We start from the raw sequence: 27,417 nt of genomic DNA on the forward strand, positions 1-27,417 counted from the left end.
CATAAACTTCAATCTCCCGCTCAATCACAACCCAAAGAGTCAGATCCTGATCATACGAAAGCTTTTCTTCCCTATATCAAAGGTGTTACTGACAAAATCGACAGAATTCTTAAACCACGAGGAATAAAAAATAGGATTTATGAACATTCCAGATCTGTTCGCAATTCCGATTCAGTTTCAGCCCTAGGCCAACACCATCTTCATACAGGTCACAAAATTGACTTTGAACACTCCAGAACCATAGCCCCCATCCGCTTCTATAAACAAAGAATTATCCGAGAAGCCATAGAAATCGAAAAACGGCCAAATTGTCTCAATAAAAGAGATGACGGCATCCGTTTACCTTCGACTTGGAGACCCCTCCTAAAGAAAACATCGTCCGCTCCATCTACAAATACAATTCCCGCCGTCAAAAATCTTCGTGCCTCTCCAAATCGTCTTCGCGCTAATTCCCACTCCGCCACGTCATCGACAGCCACGTCAGTCACACCAGTCCACGGTATAAATGACCGCCCCAGCGTCAGCAACAACAGTATTGCAGTGAGTAGTGAAGTAGTGAGTAGTGAGTGTAGTGTCTGGAGCCTCAGGAGACTGAGACCCCGGAAGCCCTGAAGATGACGTCAGAGAGGACGTCGAAAGCTCGGCCTAGAAACCAACGACGCGGTTCAACCCGGAAGCCTGGTGAGTTTAATTTTAATATTAATTCTTTTGTTGATATTGATTTTAGCTTTAAGTTTCATTGTATTAACCGCGGAAACCTTTCCGAACATATATATATATATATATATATATATATATATATATATATATATATATATATATATATATATATATATATATATATATATATATATATATATATATATATATACATCCCGCTACCATATTGACATCTTTTAACGTTGCAGTCATTTGGCATCACCAAGAAATGCTATCATTTTCGAATTTTAATTCGTGTATGTTTGTTGAGCGCATTTTTTAATGCCCTGTATCGTTTTCAGTTTTTTAAAATTCTGATTTTAAAAATTTAAATTATATACAAAAATTTTTACACTTCACAGCCATTTTGACTTCCACCACATAAAAATGTGTATTTGCCGTCTATTGACGTTGCCACGATATAAAAATATCGATCGTTTGAGGCCAGGTAGAAAAGGTATATTATAAACTAGATAAAAGGTGGGTTCTTTACCTGTTCGGCTGGTTTACCAACCAACGGTCCAAATATTTTACGAGTTGAATTGTGTTTATTTTATTTCACCTGTTAAATTATAATTTTTTCATAACGACTTAAAATATTTGTTTGAAAAATTAATCTTACATTTTCGTTTAATTTATTTACGGTTTTTGTTCAGAATTTTGAAGAAACGCTTGGTTTGACATAAAATTTGGGACACGCATAGCTAATATGTTAAGGAAAAAAGTGATATTGTGCCGATATGTGCTTTTGATCTTGAGGTGAGTTTCGTCCGTTATCGGGGATGAAAACAAATACGTTCAAATAAGTCCGGAATTGGATAAACTGACTAATTCTAAGCAACTTCTATTTTATAGAGTTTTTTCACTAAGTCAATACTTTTAGAGATATTTGCGAGTGAATATGTTCATTTTTCAACAAAAAACACGTTTTTAGACGGTTTTTCGCAAATAACTCAAAAAGTAGGTACTTTATTGAAAAAAAAATTAGCAAATAGCAAATATAGTTTATAAAAAAGTGAAAAAATGGTATATGTGTCAGGTCTGTAGACCCAGTAGAAGCAGAGTTATTGCTAAGCTTTGTTTTAAAACCAAGAGGAGTAGGTAAACTAAAAAGACAGATTCACACCCAAGAAAGTCACTAGAAATATCTTCAGATACATCTTCTTTTTTGGTTGATCATATCGGCCTTTGACGGTAATATTGACTAAAAATCTAAAAGTAAAAGGAATAACGCAGAAAATACAAAAATCGCTGATAAAATAAATAAACTAACCTATGAAATGCCAATAGTGTTAAAATTTTATAAATGGCATTATTGTCAAAATTTGATATGAGTAAAATTTCCTGAGGTTGTACCAATTACAAACAAGGTTTACGGCGCGAGAAATTTGGTTTAAAAACAGACTATAGTGAAAAATAAGCTCTTATATCTCAAATTCCAAATCGAATATTTTAACGTGAAATAAAAAAAATGAAACACTTTTCTGGGAAAAGCAAATTACGCTCAAAATAAAGTTGTTCTTTTTTTTTTGGTTAAAAATATCGTAAAAATCTCCCTCTAATTAACAGCCCAAATGGAATTAATCGTTACCACTTCACAAGTAACTTTATGTATTGTTTGTGTTTGTAAGTTTCATAAGTTCAAAGTGCTTATTTGTGAAAAAATTTGGTTTTAAAGTAAATTTTAAATCTTTAATTATGAAAAAAAAAGACTTCAAAATAACTTAAAAATTATTAGTGATACCAAATATCTTAAAGAGTAAAAAATGTAGGTTTTGCTTTTTTAAATATTTGGGATTTTTTGATTTTCTGGAAGACAAAAATTGGTTAAGATATGGCTGTTTAAAATTTGCATATACATACTCGTGACTAGTGATTCGTTCGAGCCCTTTCAACAAAACCCCTTTCAAAAATAAGCATTTTGAACCAATGCAACTTACAGATCGTATACAGGGTGTCCCCGAAAATAGTGCGTTCCTTAAAGGTATAGACACAATGTAGAGCAAAAAAGTCTTATAATATTTTCAGCCGTTTAAAACTTTTATAGAACAAAATTTAGTTTTAGAAACAGTTTATCCACTTCCGTACTTATTTTGAACGTATGTTTTTTCACCCCCAAGAAGGGGTGAAAGTCACATCTAGGACAAGAGAACATATCGGCTTAATCTCACTTTTTTCTTTGGCATTTTAGCTACGTGTGTGCCAAATTTCATGTCAATCCAAGCGGTTCTTTAAAATCTGGAGGTTTTGCGATATTTTACCGTGAGTGAATGGAATAATTGCCGTTGTCACTTTTAGATAAGAAGTCATTATCACAATGACATAGTCAGGTTAACTGAATTGTATAATTATGGTTTTTATCATTAAATGTGAAAACCTAGAATTATCCATGTCTGTCCGTCAATAAACACAACTCCTCTGTTAGTAGGACAGAAAGAATGACAAATAAGGTGTCAAATGAAAGCCTATAACCAAAATATGATATTACATGTGAGAAGTTTGACCTCGGGCTGCCTGTTCCAGAGTTGCAACCGAAAGTACTGTTTTAAATTCGTCTAAATAGTACAAATTATTATTCAACGCGACTAAGAAAGACCAGAACAAATACATACTTCCGGTTTCATGCCTGTCTGTTCGTCCATGTCTGTCGGTGAACAAAATTCATCCGTCATATCAACTGACAAAAAGTTACACGAAGAGTTCAAATATCGACTGCCGGTTCAACTTCCGGTCACTTTGGGTGAAAAATTAGAACTTACGATGTCCAATTATTTGTTACAATTTTTTTATAAGTGTTCTACTCTATCCTGACTTTTTCTATAACTTACTTAGATCACATATAATTTAATACATTTTTGATGTCAGAGTCTTCAAAATTTATGTGGTGAGTTCCGGTATGTGATGAATGAAAAACGACTCCATAAGCAAAAGAAAAAAGTGTTCTCAAGACCTAAGACAATACATCGACTCACAAGAGCGTTGTGACAGTAGCAAAAATTCGAGTTGGGGTTCGAATTACTTTCTCATGCGGCTTATTCTCCTGACTTGGCCCCCTCCGATTATTAAGTATTCCCAAATCTGAAGAAATGACTCGTAAATAAAAAAATCAGCTGAGATAATTGAAGAAAAAAATAACTATTTTTCAGAGCTTCCAGAATCGTATTATGCGCACGGCATCGACATAAAAAATTTGTATAACCGTTAAAATCGCTGTATTGAACATATTGAATAAAATTAAAGAATTTTCATGAAAACATGTTTTTCATGAAAATATGTCTACTTTTATAGGACGCACTTCAGCAGTTCATAAAAAAAGCTTACAGACTTTCTAATGCTGTTTGCTAAATAGCAAAAATAACAAAAATTTCATTACTCATGAAGAAGATCAAGCAGCTAAATTTAAAGTAAAATCATTAGATTGCATATAAATAGATATGGAATAGAAGTTGATATCCACTTCTGAACCCACCTCAGAAGAAGTGGACGAAATAGAGTAATTGGGAGTCCTTCAAAGGTCACCTGAGCACTCAGAACCTAGTACCAGTACATGCAGCTGCGATAATATTGAAGAGAAATCCGACAAAATAATTGAGAGGGAACTCTGGACCAAATATCAAAAACCAGTGTAACCTAACACTTCCAGCTTCATATTAATAATAGAAAATCACCGAAAGACAAATATGTAATGTAAAGAATTAATATCTCAATATTCCGGTCTACTGAACAATAACGACTGGCAAAACATTAAAGTCTTTATTCAAGTCGTATATTCAAAAAATAAGACAAGTAGAGTAATAAATGGATAATTAAAAATTGCGAGAAACACTGCAAGAAAATTATTTAATAGACCCGAAGACAAAACAAAAGTTAATGTGCTAAATAAAAGTATTGATTCGTTACTGCAGAACTGTTTATTGTTCTAACACGTGTTGAAACAGAAGGAACTTTCATTGTTCATCGTTAAATAGATAAAGATAAGATAAGGAATTGATATTTTTCAATGTTGATTTTTTGAGAAATATAAATAATCCGATTGTTGTTATCTTCATTTCGGTCTTTTGTATTGGTAAAAATCTAAGTAGGAATAAAAGTCGGCTATTCTCGTAGGAATAAAAGAATTATCTTATTTTCTAAACATATAAATTAGTCAAACAGGACAATCAGTGCCCATTCCGTCAATTTTTACTAAGGACATGGTCTATCAAGAAAGTTTTCATAGTAACATAAAGTTACTTAAAGTATCCCCTAAAATGGGACGCCCTAAAACAATTTTGAGTGATCGAGTCAAAGAATTTGCAACAGATGACCTATATCTGTGTGACACAAGACACAATTGCTACACAGTGCAGTTTCCCGTCATTTGCTAAACCAGCATTACAGAGCATTTGGAGTCCAACGAACAGCGTAGACGCAGAACGATTCTTCAGCACATATAATATTGTAGTGACAGATCGAAGAACAGCTCTTAAAAAGTCGAATGTCGAAATTACAACGAGGTTAGCTTTTAGTTAATGTTTTCTGTTGTTTTACTCGTAGTTAAAAATAAATGCGAAATTTTGTAATTATAAAAAAAGTAAATGCGAAATTCATGTTTTTTATTTGCGAAAATTCCGTACCCCTAATTATAATTAGTTATAAAATAGCTTAAATGGGGAAAAGCTGTAAGCTTAGACCAAACACCAGTAGGGGGTATCCAATTAATTGAGGAAAAAAATTAAATGTATAACAATACTCACTCCATTTACTGAAAAGGCATTGTCCCGCAATAATGGTTGAAATCACAATTAATAGCCCTACAAAAAGACAAGCGCTTAAAAGTGATAAGACCATTGAATAATAAGCCTGTAAGCTACCTTTTAAACACATTGTCAAAAATAATCCATAACATAGGATTGTTAGGAAATTCTTTTATAGATTTCAGGCAACAAATTCTCCTGATCATGTTTAAAAAAACGTACGGAATGTACTAAATAAAAAAATATATTTATCATTTAAAAATATATACCCTTATACTATAACATAATTTTAACGTTGAATATATAATGCTTTCCTGTGGATTATACAAAGGATGGTCCTGTTTTTCCCGCACGCTGCCTTTTTTAGTCTTCTTTGTCGTTTAATTCGTTAAATTCTATCCTCTTATGTCACGGCTTCAGGAAGCAGTGGATATATGCAGTGAACAAAGGGAGCCTTTTCGCGTCTATCATGTAGAGAAGTCACCTGTCAAAAACTGGACGTATGTAATCGTATTCAATTTGTTAAATACTGTCACATAATATGTCATACACCTCTGTGCGTTAATCCATTTTATTTCTACAATTTTAAGGTGCTATTACATGCCGCCATTTTGATTTGTCTACAGTCGCCTTCTGCCCGTTAAATCCCATCGTTTGAGGTGCTGTACTTCACGATTGGATCAATTGTAGCGAAGCTGCATGACTAAAGCCCTTTTAACATGTTGCTGTATTTGATTTTTCTGTGCCATTTTATATTATTTGTCAAATACTATTATTTGAGGTGCTGTACATCACGATTGGACCAATAGGACCGTAGATACAAGACTAAGGCCCTTTTGACATGCTGCTGTATTTGATTTTTCTATGTCATTGTATTCTATTTGACAAATCCAGTTATTTGAGGTGCTGTACTCCACGATTGGACCAATAGGAGCGAAAATACGTAAATAAGGCCCTTTTGGCATGTTGCTGTATTTGATTATTCTGTGTCATTGTATTCTGTTCGTTAAACCCTATCATTTGAGGTGCTGTATGTCACGATTGGACCAATAGGACCGAAGATACATAACAAAGGCCCTTTTGACTTGATGCTGTATTTGATTTGTTTGTGTCAAATTTGATTCTATTGGTTAAGTCCTATTATTTAAGATGCCGTACGTCACGATTGGACTAATAGGACCGAAGATACGCTACTAAGGCCCTTTTGACATGCTGTTGTATTTGATTTTTCTATGTCATTGTATTCTGTTTGTCAAATCCTATCATTTGAGGTGCTATACATCACGATTGGACGAACAGGACCGAAGATACATAACTGAGGACCTTTTGACATGCTGCTGTGTTTTGATTTTTCTGTGTCATTGTCTTCTATGATGCCTAAGGCATGTCTATGATATGCCTTATTTTTAAACAAAACAAGTAATTGGACTTCGTAAGTCCTAGGTTTTCACCCAAAGTAATCGAAAGTAGAACTGGAAGACGATATTTGAATTTTACGTGTAACTTTGCGTGGATTGATATACGAATTTACTAATTTTGAGTCATTTTTACTAAACTTTGACATTTGTCACCTCATTTTTAATTCTACCCGGTATAATGGCGGAGGAGTTATATTGGCGGTCGTATGGACCGACAGAAAGATTACCTAGGTCAAATATCTCACCTTTAGTACCATCCTTGGATTATAAGCTTTCATTTGGCACCTCATTTATCATTCTAGCTGGTATAATGATGGAAGAGGTATATTGGCGGTCGTACGGACCGACAGAAAGATTACCTAGGTCAAATATCTCACCTTTAGTACCATCCTTGGATTATAAGCTTTCATTTGGCACCTCATTTATCATTCTAGCTGGTATAATGATGGAGGAGTTATATTCGCGGTCGGACGGACCGACGGACAGACCGCCTAGTTCAAATATCTCACCTTTAGTACCATCCTTGGATTATCAGCTTTCATTTGACACCTCATTTGTCATTCTACCTGGTATAATGACGGAGAAGTTATATTCGCGGTCGTACGGACCGACGGAAAGACAGCCTAGGTCAAATATCTCACCTTTAGTACCATCCTTGGATCATAAGCTTTCATTTGACACCTCATTTATCATTCAAGCTGGTATAATGATGGTGGAGTTATATTCGCGGTCGTACGGACCGACGGAAAGACAGCCTAGGTCAAATATCTCACCTTTAGTACCATCCTTGGATTATAAGCTTTCATTTAACACCTCATTTGTCATTCTACCTGGTATAATGATGGAGGAGTTATATTCGCGGTCGGACAGACCGCCAAGGTCAAATATCTCACCTTTAGTACCATTCTTGGATTATCAGCTTTCATTTGACACCTCATTTGTCATTCTACCTGGTATAATGACGGAGAAGATATATTCGCGGTCGTACGGACCGACGGAAAGACAGCCTAGGTCAAATATCTCACCTTTAGTACCATCCTTGGATTATAAGCTTTCATTTAACACCTCATTTGTCATTCTACCTGGTATAATGACGGAGGAGTTATATTCGCGGTCGGACAGACCGACGGACAGACCGCCAATGTCAAATATCTCACCTTTAGTACCATCCTTGGATTATCAGCTTTCAGTTGACACCTCATTTGTCATTCTAGCTGGTATATTGACGGAGGAGTTGGGATTACAGACAGACGGACGGACAGACGGACGTGGATAATACAAAGTTTTCACATTTTTTCAAAATTGGGTGAAAACATGATGCCAGAATGATTTGTTGATGAAAATAATATATACATTCTCAAATTGCCTATTTTTTGGTGTGGATAATATTGTATTCAACAGTGATGCCAAATTTCTGATGCCAAAATGAAAGTGGGATATACGTATTCATGTTTTTCATTTGGCAGCGACAAAACGGTAAAACACTGAACTAAATGTATATAATATTTTCACTGTACCATCATTTTGGACTCAAACATTTTATGGAATAAACTTATATAACTTAGTAAGGGATAATCAAAGAAAGCTGATATATTAAAGTAACATCAAGAAATCAAATCTCTAACTACCGAGTTGATTAGACTTCTGGTAACAAGTGCAGGAAAAAGTTATTAAGGTAGTGTAAAGTGGCATCGATATACAGATGCCACTTTGCAAGACGATGCCAAATCGATGGTAAATGCATAATGTATCGATGCCAAATTGATAGTAGGATGTATATATATATATATATATATATATATATATATATATATATATATATATATATATATATATATATATATATATATATATATATATATATAATGATGTTGGATAATCTCCTGTAGTAATCCTTTTACAAGTTAACAAACAACTTTTTTAACTTGCTACACTATACTGACGAAGCCCAAATAGGCCGAAACACCGGTGTATATAGTTGCACAGAAATGTATGGAATGATGACCCTTCATCATTTTATATATTTCCAACTAAATTCACATTTACTTTACGAGTATTAGCCAATGATTTTGCTTATATATATATATATATATATATATATATATATATATATATATATATATATATATATATATATATATATAAAACAAACAAATGAAATAGAGAATGCGGAAAAATCCCCTTACGAACAATTCACACATCCACTACTTCGGGCTGGGAAAAATTTTTTGAATAGAATCGAAGATCCAAACACCAGCTCTTAGAAATGTGTTTCGCCCTCTTCAACCTCTATGGGCTCATCGGTGAACATGAGAGGTTGAATATCTTCAGACACATTCCAATCAAAAACAACATTCGAGACCTAGACATAGCAGGAACGTAAATCTACGCCCAACCTGACAATGCCATTCTCAAGTTTTAATTCCCTAATTACTTTAGAGTAAGTAAGATAATGTTTATGAAAAAACAAAAGATGTAGATCTTTGAAACACACTCAGTGACCAAAAGATGAGGTGAATCCGATGAGCCCATAGAGGTTGAAGAGGGCGAAACACATTTCTAAGAGCTGGTGTTTGGATCTTCGATTCTATTCAAAAAATTTTTCCCAGCCCGAAGTAGTGGATGTGTGAATTGTTCGTAAGGGGATTTTTCCGCATTCTCTATTTCATTTGTTTGTTTTCGTACGAGTGGTGGTCCAAACCAGTACCTGTGGATCTTTTGATCACTGAGTGTGTTTCAAAGATCTACATCTTTTGTTTTTATATATATATATATATATATATATATATATATATATATATATATATATATATATATATATATATATATATATATATATATATATTTATATATATATATATATATATATATATATATATATACATATATATATATATATATATATATATATATATATATATATATATATATATATATATATACAGGTCCAGCGATATTTAAACGGATCATAGCCAATACATGTATTTCGTATCTAGGCGGTTGGCGAACAAAATATTTTCAAATAATTATTATATTATACAAGTACAATACCTCAGTCGACTGCTGGATTCTGAACTAAGCTACGTAAATTCAAAAGCCCGCCTACATTTACTATTTCATTCTGTTTTAAATCAACCGAACGAGTCTAGAGGTGGGCTAATTTAAGATAGTGATATTTTATTCATTGTGATTTTTGTCTGTAACTGAATCAGTCATTGTGAAAACAATACATGTTACAATGTGTAAACTTTTAAGGAAACGTAAAAATATTTTCATTAATAGTTGGATATTCCGAGATAATACAATATTTTATACAGTGAGCACGTAAAGGTTGGAATAAATTCATTTTCTCGAGAATGGACGATTTTGGTAAAAAATACCAAAACAGGTCAATTTTTATTTTCAAATTGCGACTTTTTGACATATGTATCATACTAGTGACGTCACCCATCTGTACGTGATGACGTCATCTATAATTTTTTTAAATGAGAATAGGGGTCGTGTGATAGCTTATTTGCAAGGTAATTCAATTCTCTATTCAGTAATATAAACATTAACTAATTATTTATACAGAGTGTCCAAAAAAAAATTTTTTGAATTAAATTTATTGACAAAAAGAAGAATTTGTGTAATATATTTAACTTAAAATACATTTTACTGCTGTCAGAAAAAAACAGGAAATAATGTTTATTTGACAAATAAATATTGTTTTTTGCATAAATTCAATATTAAAGCCGCCACCCACCTTCCTCTTAACAGTTTGAACATTTGATTTAAGCGAAAAGGAATGATTATTTTCCAAATAAACATTTTTTCTGTAATGTATTTTGAACTAAATAAATTACATTCATCCTTCTTTTTATGTCAATAAATTTAATTCAAAACAATTTCTTTTGGACACTCTATATAAATAATTATGTAAACGTTTATATTGCTGCATAGAGAATTAAATTACCTTTCAAATGAGATATCACACGACCCCTATTCCCATTTAAAAAAGTAATCGATGACGTCATCACGCCCAGATGGGTGACGTCACTAGTATGATATATATGACAAAAAGTCGTAATTTAAAAATAAAAATTGACCTCTTTCGGGATTTTTTTTCCAAAATTGTCCATTCTCGAGAAAATTAATTTATTCCAACCTTTACGTGCTCTCTGTATAAGTATTATGGGTTATAAATGAATCTTTATGAAAGGCAAAACAAGTTTAAATGTTTATGTATATATTTATATGTAAATTTAATGGCGTTGAAAAGCATCGTCATTTTACTCAAAATATGGTCTTAGATTGTTTTCGCAATGACCGATTCAATTGTGATTTAACAGAGCAACGAAATATTCGTATATTAAACTCCTAATAAAAAGTGTTACCACTGTGGACCATCGTAAAATTCTACACGTGTTATTATTTTGTTTAGGTCACTATTACAAAAATGGGTTTGCTATTAGAACGCATACCATGCCATTAGTGCCAAAAAAAAATAGAAAAATTTAGTAGTTTATGGAACGTTTTTATATAAGTGGATGATAATTATGCATCATGCAATATTTGTAAGATAAAGCTGTCTTATCAAACTTAGAGAACTTAGAAAACAAAATTTTAATACATTATTGTTTCCTATAATGCACAAAATGTTAAAGGTGGTACAAAATGATGTGAAAATGAAACATTTTGGATGCTTTGCAGTGCAACGTCAATAAAATCATTTTTTTAAGTTAAATTGTGGCTGATTTCCTCATCCTGTGCATCCTGTGTGTGCAAAGTTTGCACACACAATAAATAAACTTTATTGTGAACGATGGCTTAAAGGATAAAGAAATCAGCGACAATTTAGCTTAAAAAAAATGATTTTATTGACGTTTCAACTTGTACCTCAGATGTTGTTATCAAAAGTGATATAAGAAAATCATTAAAAATTTAACCAAAATAAAAAATACCATTAGCCACTTTAAAAAGAGTTCTACAAGCAACTGCTAAACTTTTAGATTTTGAAAAAATCCAGGAAACGGGAATCCTCTCAAATTACTGCAAGATGTTTCCACATGTTGTAATTCGACATTTTATATGTTGGAAAGATTTATTCAGCCAGAAGAAATTGTTAAGGCTATTATAAGCATAACAAATATGTACGTAAACACTAGTTCAACAATGTATGAGTATTTTATTAAACTGTCGATTTCAACTTTTCTTGGCAGAATAAGGTTTCGACTAATTCCTTTTAAGGATCCAACAAATGCGGAAATAGCACAGAAAATAGAATCGCTCTTATTGCAGAAAAACTTGGAATGGAACAAAAAGATAAAGGATTTACGACTCAAATTTTATTAGAACATGAGAAAACATCTGCATATCCGGATGATATTATGGGATCGCAGGATCAGCCACGAGGCACTACGACAAGCAGGGCAATAATAGAAATGCAAAGATTTAGGGAATGCGATCGGTTGCCGCGAAATGAAGATTCGTTAAAATGGCGGAGAGAAAATAAAATATATTTTTCCTTATCATGCACAAGTAGCTCAAGAACGAATTAGTGTCATTGGAACATCAGTGCCTTGCGAACGGTTATTTCCAAAGCTGGTCTAGTTATTTCTGATTGAAGAACTCGAGTTAATTATAAAAAGGTTAAAAGGCTGCTATTCTGAAATTTTAATTTAAAAGTACCAAATAGTAACTAATAAGTATTTGTAGCAAATACTGGTATTTAAAGTTTACTTTGTATTTCGTTTTTAAGAGGGTAGGCGCAAAATTTCGGGACAATGCTATTTAAATGCATTTATTTCTTTCGAATCCTAAGATAACTAGTAAGTATTTTTGAAAAATTTAAAAGCAGAATAAAAAATTACATAATTACCGAGTGTTAAAAGTCCCTGAAAACTTCTATAATGTGTATTTTAATAAGTTACAGCGGTAAAAAGAAGAGAAAATTGAGTGTGATTTTTAATTTCAAATATCTCATTCAAATGACACTTTTTTTATTCTAATGGACTTTCGGCCCTCGATAATAATGTAATCTTTCATTCCGCGTTTGTATTTTTCAAAAATACTTATTATTTTCTTAAAATTCGAAAAAAAAAATGAATGCATTGAGAAAGCATTGGCCCGAAATTTGGCGCCTATGCTCTTGTTAGATTTTCTAATAACAATTAAGACAATGAAAAAAAACATGAAATTATTTATTAATGCAATATTATTTTCATTACAAAAACTACTTTTTGAATAAAATTGTTTCTCATTCTAACAGACCTAATTTTATAATCATACCTAGACAAAATAATAACACCTGTTGAATTTTTTTGACCATTTTTAATTAGGAGTTTAAAATACGACTATTTTGTTGCTCTGTTAAATCACAATCACAGATAAAAATTACGATGGGTTACGGTTACATGATTGCAAATACTTCTAGCCCACCTCTAGGTCAGAATCAGGTATAAAAATGGTCCGACCGGTTCCTATTTAAGGGTCCGCCTCGCGATCGCGCCAAGGAATAGAACCGAACCGACCGGCGACCTGACTACATGCAGAAGGCGATTGCAGAATTTGCAGATCCTTCTAGCTTTTTGTGCATACGCGGTACGAATAGATTATTTTATTTTTATAAGTTTCAGTTTATGGATACGTATCTATTTAAAACATATTTTTTCACCTAAAATATTGTCTGAAGCTATTTCTTTGTGGCGTTTATGTAATTTATTATTCTAAATACGAAATAAGCCACAATTTAACTTAAAAAATTATTTTGTTAACTTTTATTTCGAACGTCGTTGTCAAAATACAAAATATTAATAATTTAAACAAAAATGTTGTTGCTTAGTAAAAAAAATCTTCTAATAATTGCCGATATGAATGAGTTAGAATAAATTATATTATTAGAAGAAATTTTTTTTACTAAGCAACAACATTTTTGTTTAATTTATTAATACTGTGTATTTTGACAACGACGTCCGAAGTGGAGGTCGAAACGTTAACAAAATCATTTTTAAAGTTAAATTGTGGCTTATTTCCCATTTAGAAAAATAAATTACACAAACGCCACAAAAAATAGCTTTAGAACAATATACATAATATTATGTATAATGCCAATCATCATTATCCATAAATAGATACACATGAAATATTTAGCACTATAAATATTAAAATAAATATTTTAGGTTAAATTATATGTTTGAAATACATATCCAAAAACTTATAAAAATAATAACCCATTCGTACCGCGTATCTGCAATCGCCTTGTCTGTGCATGTAGGTAGTGGGTTCGGTTCGGTTCTATTCCTTGGCGCGGTGCGGACCCTTAAGTCCGATTATCTACTTTCGGCTCATTCGGCTGGGCTCGCTATTTTAGTAAACTCCCAAAAAGAGAGATAGAAGTAGGAGGTTCTAGTTCAAAGATATTTTCTACATGCCAATGTTAATGTTGCTATGATTTCTGGTTTTAATGTCTGGAACTTTTATATTGGTCCACTATCTCAAATGCAGTTCAAACACTGTGTCTTAAAAAGCTATGTTCCATATTTCTTTAAATTATACTGTATATATATGTTACACTTGAAGTTTCCGCGGGAGCTATATGTGCTTTCTGTTGTTTTCCGGGTTTGACTCCGCGTTGAATAATTTTGGTTTTGATAAAAACCATTATTTTGACGACGTTTCGGCAAGATCTCACTTGCCATTGTCAAGTCAGGTAGTTCCGCTTCTCGCTGCTGCTTGAAGTAAACTGAATTTTTACTCACGATACCGTCGCTTATGTAGTTGATCCTGATGCTGCTTGCCCTGCGCGAACTCTGGCTCTTGTTATTGGTCCGGTGTAGGTTGCAGTCGTCGGCGGGATGTTACGCGTGGATGTTGCGGCCTGATTTATTTTGGTCTTTTTCTTCAATACCGTTTTCCAAGTTGTAGGAAGCCGTTGCGCATCATCTCTTTGGTTTAAGCCGTTGGGATTTCTTTCAATTTCTATCGATTCTCTGATTTCCCGTTTTCTTTTTATTTCGAGCTAACATCGTTGTTTGGTTCAGGTTTATTGCGTGTCCTGTATTTGCGACATGTTGAGCCAGGGATGACGTGGTTTCTCCCCTTTCGATAGCATTTCGGTGTTCTTCTCGTCTTACCTGGATTCTTCGGTTGGTCTGTCCAATGTACGACTTTCCACAATCCCCACACGGAATCTCGTATACACCTTGGCTTTCTAACGATATTTTGGTCTTTGGTGTTGGTAAAATAGTTGAGATCTTTCTGTCCGTATTAAATATCGTTTCTATGTTGTGTTTTCTCAGCACTCTCCCTATTTTCTCTGTCGTACCCTTCACATATGGCAGAATGGTTTTGCCGATCGGCTTATTGTCTTCTGTAGGGTCCTTATCTCTTCTTCGAGCATTTTGAGCTTTTTCGATGTTGTATGTTGAGAAGCCGTTTTTTCTTAACGCTGTTTTCACGTTATGCATTTCTTCATTTTGATGTTCTTGGTCTGTCAGTCTTTCGGATCTTGTAATCAAGGTTTTGATGACTGAATGCAATTGTGCAGGATGGTGGTGTGAAGCAGCATTTAGATATCTATCGGTATGTGTCGGTTTCCGATACACTGTATGGCCTATGTGTCCGTCTTGTTTCTTTATTATTAACACATCTAAGAATGGAATTTGATCGTTTTCTTCCAGTTCCATGGTAAACTGAATTTTATGGTGAATATTGTTGATGTGTTCTAAAAAAGCCTTTAGTTTTTCTTCTCCGTGGGTCCAGATAATAAAAGTGTCATCCACGTATCTAAGCCACAGTTTGGTTTTGTATTCAGCTGTTTCTATTGCCCGCTGTTCTATTTCCTTCATAAACAAGTTCGCTATTACTGGTGACAGTGGAGAACCCATCGGTGCTCCCTCAATTTGTTTATATCTTTGTTCCTTATAGATGAAATAAGTGTTATTTAAACAGTGTTTGGTTAGGTTTAGTGTATCCGGTGATATTGGATACTTTTTGCTTATGATGTCCAGTGATTCATCTATAGGAACATTCGTGAAAAGTGAGACAACATCGAAGCTGACTAGCAAATGTCCCGGCTCAAGAGTCACACCTTTTATACGCTCGATGAAGTGGCTCGCGTTCTTGACGTAAGAATCCGCTTCTTCCGCGTATGGTTGCAGCTGTTGGGCCAGAAATTTCGCCAGCGGTTGTAAGGGAGATCCGATGGAACTCACAATTGGTCGCAGTGGTAATCCTGCCTTGTGTACCTTGGGTAGGCCGTAAAATTTTGGGCATCTAGATGACTTCTCTCTAGGTATGAGATGGACCTGTTGTTCTTTATTGATATTTGAGGCTTTGATCTTGGCTTTTGTTATTTTCTCTAGATAGGTTGTCGGGTCTGACGAGATGCTTTGATATGTTGTATCATTTAAGATGTCGTTTATTTTTGTTTCGTAGTCTTGAATATTCATCACTACCGTAGCGTTGCCTTTGTCAGCTGGAAGCACGATGATTTCTTTGTTGTTCTTCAAATTATGTAAGGCTTCTTTCTCTTCCCGTGTTAAATTTCTTTTTGGTGGTTTAGCTGTTCTTAATATTTTTGATACGTCTTGGCGTATGATCTCGGCTGTTTCTGCTGGGAGATTAGTAATTGTAGTCTCTACCTCAGTAATGATGTTCTCTACGGGAATGTATGTAGATGCAACAGCAAAATTGAAACCTTTTGCAAGAACACTATTCGTGGCTTCATCCAGTGTCAGATTTGAAAAGTTATATACTAATTTGTTTGTTTCTATTTGTGGATTTTCTTTCTTTTTTGGCCGCTGTTGTAGTAACAAATTTTCAAACTTTTTAATTTGTTTGGTCTTAGTGAGATCAGCATCTGTTTCTGCTCGAAAGTTTGTCAGTTGTTCAAAGAAATTCCATAATGTTGGATGGATTGTGTTACTTAGTTTAAGATGCAGCTGTAATGATTCTGCATTCATTTTGTCGATGTCTCGTCTGGTATCATGGATTGCCTCTCTAATAAGCGCCAGGCTTGCTCTTCTTAAAATGTTTTTAGTTTTATAGTTGTTTTTGTGAAAAGTGAGCTTCATACAAGTCGGTATAATGCTTTCGTCACGGCAGCGTTCTAAAAACGTAAGGTTGCATAACAACGTCCTTCGTTTCGATCGTAGTTTTTCGTATCTTCTGATGTCTGGTAGAATTTCCTCCCCGTAGAGGTTAATTATGTTACACTTGAAGTTTCCGCGGGAGCTATATGTGCTTTCTGTTGTTTTCCGGGTTTGACTCCGCGTTGAATAATTTTGGTTTTGATAAAAACCATTATTTTGACGACGTTTCGGCAAGATCTCACTTGCCATTGTCAAGTCAGGTAGTTCCGCTTCTCGCTGCTGCTTGAAGTAAACTCAGTGACGAAAGCATTATACCGACTTGTGTGAAGCTCACTTTTCACAAAAACAATTATAAAACTAAAAACATCTTAAGAAGAGCAAGCCTGGCGCTTATTAGAGAGGCAATCCATGATACCAGACGAGACATCGACAAAATGAATGCAGAATCATTACAGCTGCATCTTAAACTAAGTAACACAATCCATCCAACATTATGGAATTTCTTTGAACAACTGACAAACTTTCGAGCAGAAACAGATGCTGATCTCACTAAGACCAAACAAATTAAAAAGTTTGAAAATTTGTTACTACAACAGCGGCCAAAAAAGAAAGAAAATCCACAAATAGAAACAAACAAATTAGTATATAACTTTTCAAATCTGACACTGGATGAAGCCACGAATAGTGTTCTTGCAAAAGGTTTCAATTTTGCTGTTGCATCTACATACATTCCCGTAGAGAACATCATTACTGAGGTAGAGACTACAATTACTAATCTCCCAGCAGAAACAGCCGAGATCATACGCCAAGACGTATCAAAAATATTAAGAACAGCTAAACCACCAAAAAGAAATTTAACACGGGAAGAGAAAGAAGCCTTACATAATTTGAAGAACAGCAAAGAAATCATCGTGCTTCCAGCTGACAAAGGCAACGCTACGGTAGTGATGAATATTCAAGACTACGAAACAAAATAAACGACATCTTAAATGATACAACATATCAAAGCATCTCGTCAGACCCGACAACCTGTCTAGAGAAAATAACAAAAGCCAAGATCAAAGCCTCAAATATCAATAAAGAACAACAGGTCCATCTCATACATAGAGAGAAGTCATCTAGATGCCCAAAATTTTACGGCCTACCCAAGGTACACAAGGCAGGATTACCACTGCGACCAATTGTGAGTTCCATCGGATCTCCCTTACAACCGCTGGCGAAATTTCTGGCCCAACAGCTGCAACCATACGCGGAAGAAGCGGATTCTTACGTCAAGAACGCGAGCCACTTCATCGAGCGTATAAAAGGTGTGACTCTTGAGCCGGGACATTTGCTAGTCAGCTTCGATGTTGTCTCACTTTTCACGAATGTTCCTATAGATGAATCACTGGACATCATAAGCAAAAAGTATCCAATATCACCGGATACACTAAACCTAACCAAACACTGTTTAAATAACACTTATTTCATCTATAAGGAACAAAGATATAAACAAATTGAGGGAGCACCGATGGGTTCTCCACTGTCACCAGTAATAGCGAACTTGTTTATGAAGGAAATAGAACAGCGGGCAATAGAAACAGCTGAATACAAACCCAAACTGTGGCTTAGATACGTGGATGACACTTTTATTATCTGGACCCACGGAGAAGAAAAACTAAAGGCTTTTTTAGAACACATCAACAATATCCACCATAAAATTCAGTTTACCATGGAACTGGAAGAAAACGATCAAATTCCATTCTTAGACGTGTTAATAATAAAGAAACAAGACGGACACATAGGCCATACAGTGTATCGGAAACCGACACATACCGATAGATATCTAAATGCTGCTTCACACCACCATCCTGCACAATTGCATTCAGTCATCAAAACCTTGATTACAAAATCCGAAAGACTGACAGACCAAGAACATCAAAATGAAGAAATGCATAACGTGAAAACAGCGTTAAGAAAAAACGGCTTCTCAACATACAACATCGAAAAAGCTCAAAATGCTCGAAGAAGAGATAAGGACCCTACAGAAGACAATAAGCCGATCGGCAAAACCATTCTGCCATATGTGAAGGGTACGACAGAGAAAATAGGGAGAGTGCTGAGAAAACACAACATAGAAACGATATTTAATACGGACAGAAAGATCTCAACTATTTTACCAACACCAAAGACCAAAATATCGTTAGAAAGCCAAGGTGTATACGAGATTCCGTGTGGGGATTGTGGAAAGTCGTACAGTGGACAGACCAACCGAAGAATCCAGGTAAGACGAGAAGAACACCGAAATGCTATCGAAAGGGGAGAAACCACGTCATCCCTGGCTCAACATGTCGCAAATACAGGACACACAATAAACCTGAACCAAACAACGATGTTAGCTAACATCGAAATAAAAAGAAAACGGGAAATCAGAGAATCGATAGAAATTGAAAGAAATCCCAACGGCTTAAACCAAAGAGATGATGCGCAACGGCTTCCTACAACTTGGAAAACGGTATTGAAGAAAAAGACCAAAATAAATCAGGCCGCAACATCCACGCGTAACATCCCGCCGACGACTGCAACCTACACCGGACCAATAACAAGAGCCAGAGTTCGCGCAGGGCAAGCAGCATCAGAATCAACTACATAAGCGACGGTATCGTGAGTAAAAATTCAGTTTACTTCAAGCAGCAGCGAGAAGCGGAACTACCTGACTTGACAATGGCAAGTGAGATCTTGCCGAAACGTCGTCAAAATAATGGTTTTTATCAAAACCAAAATTATTCACCGCGGAGTCAAACCCGGAAAACAACAGAAAGCATATATATATATATATATATATATATATATATATATATATATATATATATATATATATATATATATATATATATAGGGAGAGGTTAGCGCGAGTTAATAAATATCGGCATGGCTCGCAATAAGTATGAAAAACAAAATATGCACAAGGTGGAATGCAACCATAGACACGTGTTTCTGACTTATTAGCTATATCATACTGATGACGACTAATAAGTCAGAAACACGTGTCTATGGTTGCATTCCACCTTGTGCATATTTTGTTTTTATATATATATATATATATATATATATATATATATATATATATATATATATATATATATATATATATACATAGTAACTGTAGCTACAGGCACCCAGTAAACCGACGTCAATGTAGCTCCCGGTGTATATTGTATATAATAAATATTGATATTTCGGCACCCCGAAAATATCTGATAAAGAGGCATCCAAGTTGTATAAAATTTTGATAATAAATTACAAACAGGCACCACGCAGCGTTGCCACATTTATGGGGGTCACATTAACTGTTTTTCTGCTTAAAATGTATATTAGTTATTTAAACTTGACACTGAGTTTACATGTTCATCCTATGTACGTAAAAGTGGGTGCAAGTAATTATCGCAATAAAAAAAATATGCAATTTTATTCGAGTGAAGAAAGACCTCAAACGATTTAAACTTTATTTTATTTTAAATTTGTGCTTATATTTTTATCAAAAATAAACTATCAAAACTGCATAAGAGAAAGACATACTTGCTGAACAAACAAAATGTATACTAAAAACAAAATAAATAATAATAAACTATGGAATATGACAAATCGTAGTTGATTTTATTTTTATTTATCTTTTACTTTATAATATTTTACGAAAAAATATATTTGTGTGCTTATTTAACAAATCTCTGATTAAAAGATTTAAACAAAGGTCTTATAAAATAAAAACTAATATTAAAAAATCCTCGTTGGGAGCACGAGCAATAAAATTAACGAATATTTTTCAAAGCCTGTATTAAACACTTAATAATTACAAGTTAAAAATATACAGTGTGTCTGCGTAACTTGGAACCATATGGGAAACTTTTTTAATATCAATTTTACGAAAAAAAGTTATTCTTTATAAAGTAGTCTGCATACAGTGCCGGATTTACCAATTTTCCGCCCTACGCCAGTTAAAAAATGCCGCCCTTAGGTTAGCTAGGTAAAAACAGCAATAAAACCAGAATTTTAAATTTAAATATTTATTTTCACCACTATATGAACTATAATAATATTATATTAGTTTTCGCCGGGATTTCATAGCCGCAAACGAGTTTATAATATCAAAATCTAAGCTTGTTGTCAAATCAGATTCTATCGTCAAAATTGTCAATGCATTTAATCGCTCTTGTTCCATTGTTGATCTTAAATACGTCTTTAATCGTTTGAGGGTAGAAAATGAGCGCTCCGCCGAACAAACTGTGACAGCCATAGCAACAAATATACGTAGGGCGATTTCAACGTTGGGGAAAACTGCTTCCAAATTGTATTGTCGAATGTGCGAGAGCATATTTGATAAAGTGCATTTTTCGTATTTTATGTCTGTTTCTTTTAACAGTTCCGAGAAATACAAACATTCTGTTGGAAACGCATCCTCCAGATCGTCCTTATAACATTCCTGTAGGTACCTGGCACTTTTGATTAACTGTTCTTGCGAACTTTCTTTTATAACGTAAAAGAATCCAAATTTTTTGAAAACACTGTCATATGCTTCATATCTTTTGTTCAGTTCCATTGAAACCCTATCAAGTATAGAAAAATGTGTGTCCACTTTTAGCTGTTTCCTTCCTGTCAGAATTGTGTCACCATCCCTATTTTCATCTGGGAAAAGTTTACGTCTCCGATTTCTTTGATGGTCATCATCGTATCTTTCATCCATAATATTTTTGGCTTTGTCAATGTACGTTTCAAACATGGCAGTATTTCGCAAAGATTTGATAAAATTTATCAATGATAAAAAGAGTCTAGTTACGTCGCCAGTATCGATATCGACGCCCTGAAGAGTTTTGTTGGTTTTATGGAAACGCTCTAATATCACTTCCCAAAAAACCGACATGAAGGCACATTCGAAACGGTTTAAGTGACGTTTAATCCCAGCTGCCTCCGTTCGAACCGTTGGTTTTTCTGAAACCGCTTCTTCAATTGTTGTCAAAGCATTTAAATAATTGCTCCAGCTCCCGCGTAAGCGCATTAAAGCATCATGGCGTGCAGACCATCTTGTTCCGTCGACCCGTTTTGGAACTTTATCGCCGGGTTTTAAATTGGAAAGTAGAATTTCCCAACGACGAGTAGACGCCGAGAAAAAAGTATATAGGCTCTGCACCGTTTCAAAAAACCTTACAGCCTCTCCGGCACATTCGGCAGCGCAGACGCCAACCAAATTCAATGAATGGGCGGCACATGGTAGGTAATCAGCGAGCGGGTTGCGTTTCAAAATCCTTGCTTGTAAACCACTGTAACAGCCGGACATATTACTAGCGTTGTCGTAGGACTGACCTCGACAATGTTTTAATTCCAAATTGTGCTTCTCCAATTTAGAAATTACAGCATTTTCCATATCTTCAGATTTATGTCCCACATTTGGCAAAAAGCCAACGAAGCGCTCTACTGGTTTTCCATTTTCTGTAACATATCTGATGATTACGGATAATTGATCAATATGTGCCATGTCGGGTGTTGAGTCAATTATAATTGAATAGTATTTTGACTTTCCAATTTCGGACATAATGTGATTCAGAACCTCAGTCGACATTAAGTCGATAAATTCTTCACATATTGTAGATGAGAGGTATGACGTTTTATCACTTCCCGGATTTCCGTGCTGAGATACATGCGTGGCTAAAAACGGATCAAATTCCGCTATGAGCTCCAGACACATCATGAAGTTTCCGTTGTTTGGATTGCCGAATTTTTCAACTGTTCCTCTAAACGGTAAACCTCTGGAAGCCAATTTTTAGTCACTGCAACCACCCGCTTTAACACTTTTCGCCAGTAATCTTCTTCGAGTCTTATTTGCTGACACAGCAATGAATCAATTTGGTTTTGCTTTTGTTGACGCCGCAATAAGGTTACTTGGGATTTGGCGTGTTCGTGGGAGTTTTCATGTAAATTCAAAATTTTATTTTCATTACTCCAATCATTTACGCCATCAGTGGCCATTTTTGAGGTTCCTCCGAAAAGACGACATGGAATGCAAAACAGGGATTTCTTTGATGGTGAATATATTAAGTATCTACGAGGTTGTTCTTCCTCATTGGCAAGTTTCCGACGGAAAACGTTCTTAGTAAGATACCGTGTCTTATTGCCAATAACAGTTTTTGTTAGTGAAAAATCCTCATCTGTATTTTGGCATATTTCATTTGGTAAGGACAACAAATAATCGATAGTAGCATCGTTGGCCTTCCATTCGGCAGGGTCGTTACTGATAACTGCTTGTAAACATTGTGGATTTACTGAAGCTGATGCACATGCAGATGCTTCTATTTTAGATTCTGACCCTAGAACAATAAAATATGCGAATATGCGAATATGCCTCTAAACTAAAAATTTGCATTTTGATAATCGAAGATGGTATAATATTGTAAAACTTTCATAAATAAAATTTTACATCAAACATTTTTTTGTAACTCTACTAATTAAGGATTTATGAAGTCATTTCAAAATTGTAATTTTTTTATTTTCCCCCATATCATAAACGAGATGGTAATTTTAAAATTTGTGTTTACCGTTTTAAAGTTACCCCCAATGATTTTTTTTGATAGGACTAACAATTATTAACAGTTACGTACGAAGAAACGAAGATACCATATAAGTGTCGAAAATTGAGAAAATGATGTTTCATTTCAGCCCAAAATATACAGGGCAATCAGAATCAGGGCATTCCATTTAAATGTATACACCGTTCTTAGGCGTCAACGCCCTTCGGTAGGGATCTATGGAGGAGTATCACCAAGCCGGAAGCCCTTATCCCTTCCCGTACCGCTCCTCCATAGGCCGATCAGACGCCAGTTTATTCCAGACCAAGCCGTAGACTCTATTGAGTTTTATACTACGGCGTTGGCCTTTTATAAATTTCATGACCTAGCTGAGGCTCGAACCAGCGACCGCAAATCGCAAATCCACTAAACTTGTCGATCGACTGAGCCCCAGCTAACTGGACCGTCAAGACCGACCGACATTTAAATGAAAATTTAAAATATGCCAAAGAGCCAAAGAGATGCCCAAAGAGTCAAAGAGTAGCAATGTAGTTAAAAAACACATTTTTTCACATAATGACATAATCGATACTCACTCTCACTTGGCTCCGTGTCCATCGCTTCCGCATTATCTGGTGGTATAGGTACAGCAGACACAGCAGTAACAGTCTCCGATTCCGAATCCGAATCATGTGTTTGCGCTTTGGAAGTTGTAGTTGTAGGTTTAATTAAAAAATAGTTGTTTAATTTTTTTGTTTTGTCTAAAACTGCATGAAGTTTTCTCCGCTTTTCCTCAGCAAGCGTGTTGTATTGCGCTCCACTTAATCGTTTTCGGCCGTCACTCATAGTGTTGAAAATTTTGCGACACTGGACTCGACACTTTAAACAGTTTAAACTAACTGACTGGGATGAACAATATTGAATATTGTTACGCCTTTTACCCGTCGTATTTTCCGTGGGTTCTTCGTTCTTCAATAAACCAACAACTCACTTTAAAACTTTAAACTACTACTTTATTTCAACAAGTCCACTTATAAGTATAACAATACTTGCACTATTTACCTACTAATATTTACAGATTTCTAATACTCAATACTCTTCACTCTTCTACTTCTTTACAAATAATAACTAATAACACTTACTTAACACTATCTCACTACTAAAACCACTCTGTCTAGCCAATCTGTCTGCTAGTCACTCTCTCACTCATATCTTCAACTGTCTGGTGATAGCACACAGCTGTAACTGTTCGCTTTATATACCTACCGGCAGGGTTTCCTGAATGTTCTAGGAATTTCCAGTAGTTAAGTAGTTTACTAGAAAAATCGAGACGTTCACTTACGACCTCCTTTGACTACTATCAGTAGCGCGGCTCTTATCTAAAGCGGCTTCTTTGCGGCAATCGCGCGGCAGATAAGCGGTATCCTTTTGTTACAGTCAGATAAAATAATCATTCCCAACAATTGTACTTCTGCCCGACCATGTTACGGCGGGGCGGAGACTTTAGATTTCATTGGAAACCTACCAAACATTCATTCATTTTTAGCTGTATTATACGTAAAATAGATTTTGGGTGATGGCCCCGTATATAATTTCAGTTTAAGAGTTTTCCTGATAATTGTTTGAAATTTTGCCGCCTCCCCAGTTTTGCCGCCTTACGCCTAGGCGTAATTTGCGTAATGGGAAATACGGCACTGTCTGCATAGTCTAAAACCTAAGAAGCAATCATCAGATATCAAATTTTATCAACAGTATACGAGGTATGTCAAAAAGTATGAATTTCGCACAATAGTAAATTGCTTTTATATTTTACAATATCGAAAATTGTCATTGATTAAAGGTGTTTGTAATTAAAAATTATGTTATAATCTGCATTTACACTCTTCTAATTGAACAAAAATGTTTTTGAACATTTTTCTCAAATCGCGGACACCCAGCATCATTTTTATTTATGATAGCTCCGTTATTATTAATTTTGAGAAAAAAGTTAATCTCTATAAAACGTTCTGCATAGTCTAGCAACTAAGATAAAATTATAAGATATTAAATTTTGTCAATTTTATACGAGGTATGTCAAAAAATATGAATTTCCTTAAAGAGTAAAGTACCTTTATTTTTCACAATATTGCAATCTGTTATTCTAAAAAGTTGTTCAGAATTAAAAACTGTGTTTCAATATGTAATTGTATCATTCTAGTTGAAATATTGTGAACTACAAAGGTACTCTTGAGCGAAATTCATATTTTTTACATACCTCGTATAAAATTGAAAAAAATTGATATCTTATGATTGCATCTCAGTTTTTTGACTATATTTGGAATTTTTATAAAGAATAACTTTTTTTCGTGAAATTAATAATAACGGAGTTAACTTAAATGAAAATGATGTTGGGTATCCGTAATTTTAGGAAAATTTTCATTTTTTTTTTTCAATTAGAAGAGTGTAAATGCATACTATAACATAATTTTTAATTACAAACCTATTTGCTTAATAACAATTTTCGATATTGTGAAATATAAAGGCACTTTACTCTTGAGCGAAATTCATATTTTTGGACATACCTCGTATATTATTGATAAAATTTGATATCTGATGATTGCATCTTAGGTTTTGAACTATGCAGAGCACTTTATAAAGAATAATTTTTTTTCGTAAAATTGATATTAAAAAAGTTTTCTTTATTACGCGTTACCCAAGTTACGCAGACACACTGTATAAAAAATATAAAACAAAAATGTCTTTTTTTTAACAAAAGTCCATTTAATGTTGAATTTTAGAATAATTAAGAATCCTCCTTTCTCATTATTGACTCATTGAAAATAAATGTCTTAACCTTTAACCAAGAAATGTTTTCGAAATTAGGTTGATGTTTCTTAATAAAATCTTCGCATTCAACTTTTCTTAATGCTTTCTTCGATGCTATTTGGTTTGAAAAAAATCTTCGCATAATACGTTTTTGGTTACAAGTCCATTTTAGTCTTTCACCTAAAAACAACAAATTCAAGAACACATGAACACAATACTTTACAAAAGAGCTACCTTTTTTTGTGAAAAGTTGTCATCGGATTGTTGTACTTCTAGTACTTTAACAATTTGGTGTATATCTACTTTATCTAAAAAAAAAACAAACAAACAACAATTAGTTTCTAGTATATTTAAGAGACAAGTAATATACCAAAATATTTTCCTTTTTGGCTCTTTGATACATTTTCTTTGATTGTATTTTCATTGATTCCTCTTGTCCTTTTTCTTTATTTTCTATATATTCTGTTTGCGACTCAAAGAATTCAGTTTCGGATTGCATAGATTCGTTAAATTCCATATGGCGTGGTTCTTTCCCTACATCTAGTTCATCCATATTAATATCTATCTCTTCCAGTGTTTTATTTTTAAATTCAGCTGCATTTCCCTTTTCCATTATTTGCAAACTGTTTGACACTTTTTTAGAAATAAAAAAAATAAGTTTTTTTGATTAGACTCATAATTTACGCAAAAAAGCCGTGTATAACTTTGAAAACTGTAAAAACCGCTAAATTTTTTCAACATTGAAACTGAGATAATTCAATTTTTATTTATAATTAATTACTGCTAGGCCACAATGTTAATTGAAAACTTGTTTACTTTATTGCACCTAAACAGCTAAAGACAAAAATTTGATTATTTAATATGATTTTCTAAAAAAATTTTGCTTTCCAAGTATATTATAGTCCAATCAACAGCCATTTTCTCGTGGAATTTTGAGAACCAAGGTCGATTTCCTTGAAAATTTGGATTTAGGTAGTAATTATAACCTTTGTCAAAATCTACTCTATGCCGAAGTGTGCTTTTGCCCTTGGGGTGTAAAGAACCCCATCTAGGGGATGAAAATTTTTAATCAAAATTACTATGGAAATCGATAGAGTGACCAATTCTGAGTAAATTTTGTTTTATAAAATTTCTTTGCAAAATTGACACT

At 34.1% G+C, this 27,417-nt stretch overlaps 1 protein-coding gene across 1 annotated transcript; it reads right to left on the bottom strand.

The window, feature by feature from the left end:
* Positions 1-22,631: 22,631 nt before the first annotated feature.
* LOC126891841 (zinc finger MYM-type protein 5-like) lies at positions 22,632-24,323 on the bottom strand. Its single transcript, XM_050661164.1, has 2 exons — positions 24,059-24,323; positions 22,632-23,264 (listed from the first exon to the last, which is right to left on the bottom strand). The coding sequence occupies exons 1-2, from the start codon at positions 24,306-24,308 to the stop codon at positions 22,645-22,647; spliced, it is 870 nt and encodes a 289-aa protein (XP_050517121.1). The 5' UTR covers positions 24,309-24,323; the 3' UTR covers positions 22,632-22,644.
* Positions 24,324-27,417: the final 3,094 nt, after the last annotated feature.

This window comes from Diabrotica virgifera, chromosome 9 (assembly GCF_917563875.1).
Source record: "Diabrotica virgifera virgifera chromosome 9, PGI_DIABVI_V3a".
Taxonomy (NCBI): Eukaryota; Metazoa; Arthropoda; class Insecta; order Coleoptera; family Chrysomelidae; genus Diabrotica; species Diabrotica virgifera.

Excerpts from the sequence above, each read along its gene's own strand:
- LOC126891841 (XM_050661164.1), bottom strand. The coding sequence starts at position 24,308 with ATGAGTGACGGCCGAAAACGATTAAGTGGAGCGCAATACAACACGCTT. Across the intron at positions 23,265-24,058 it reads GGACACGGAGCCAAGTGAGA|GGTCAGAATCTAAAATAGAA; the intron begins GTGAGTATCGAT and ends TTATTGTTCTAG.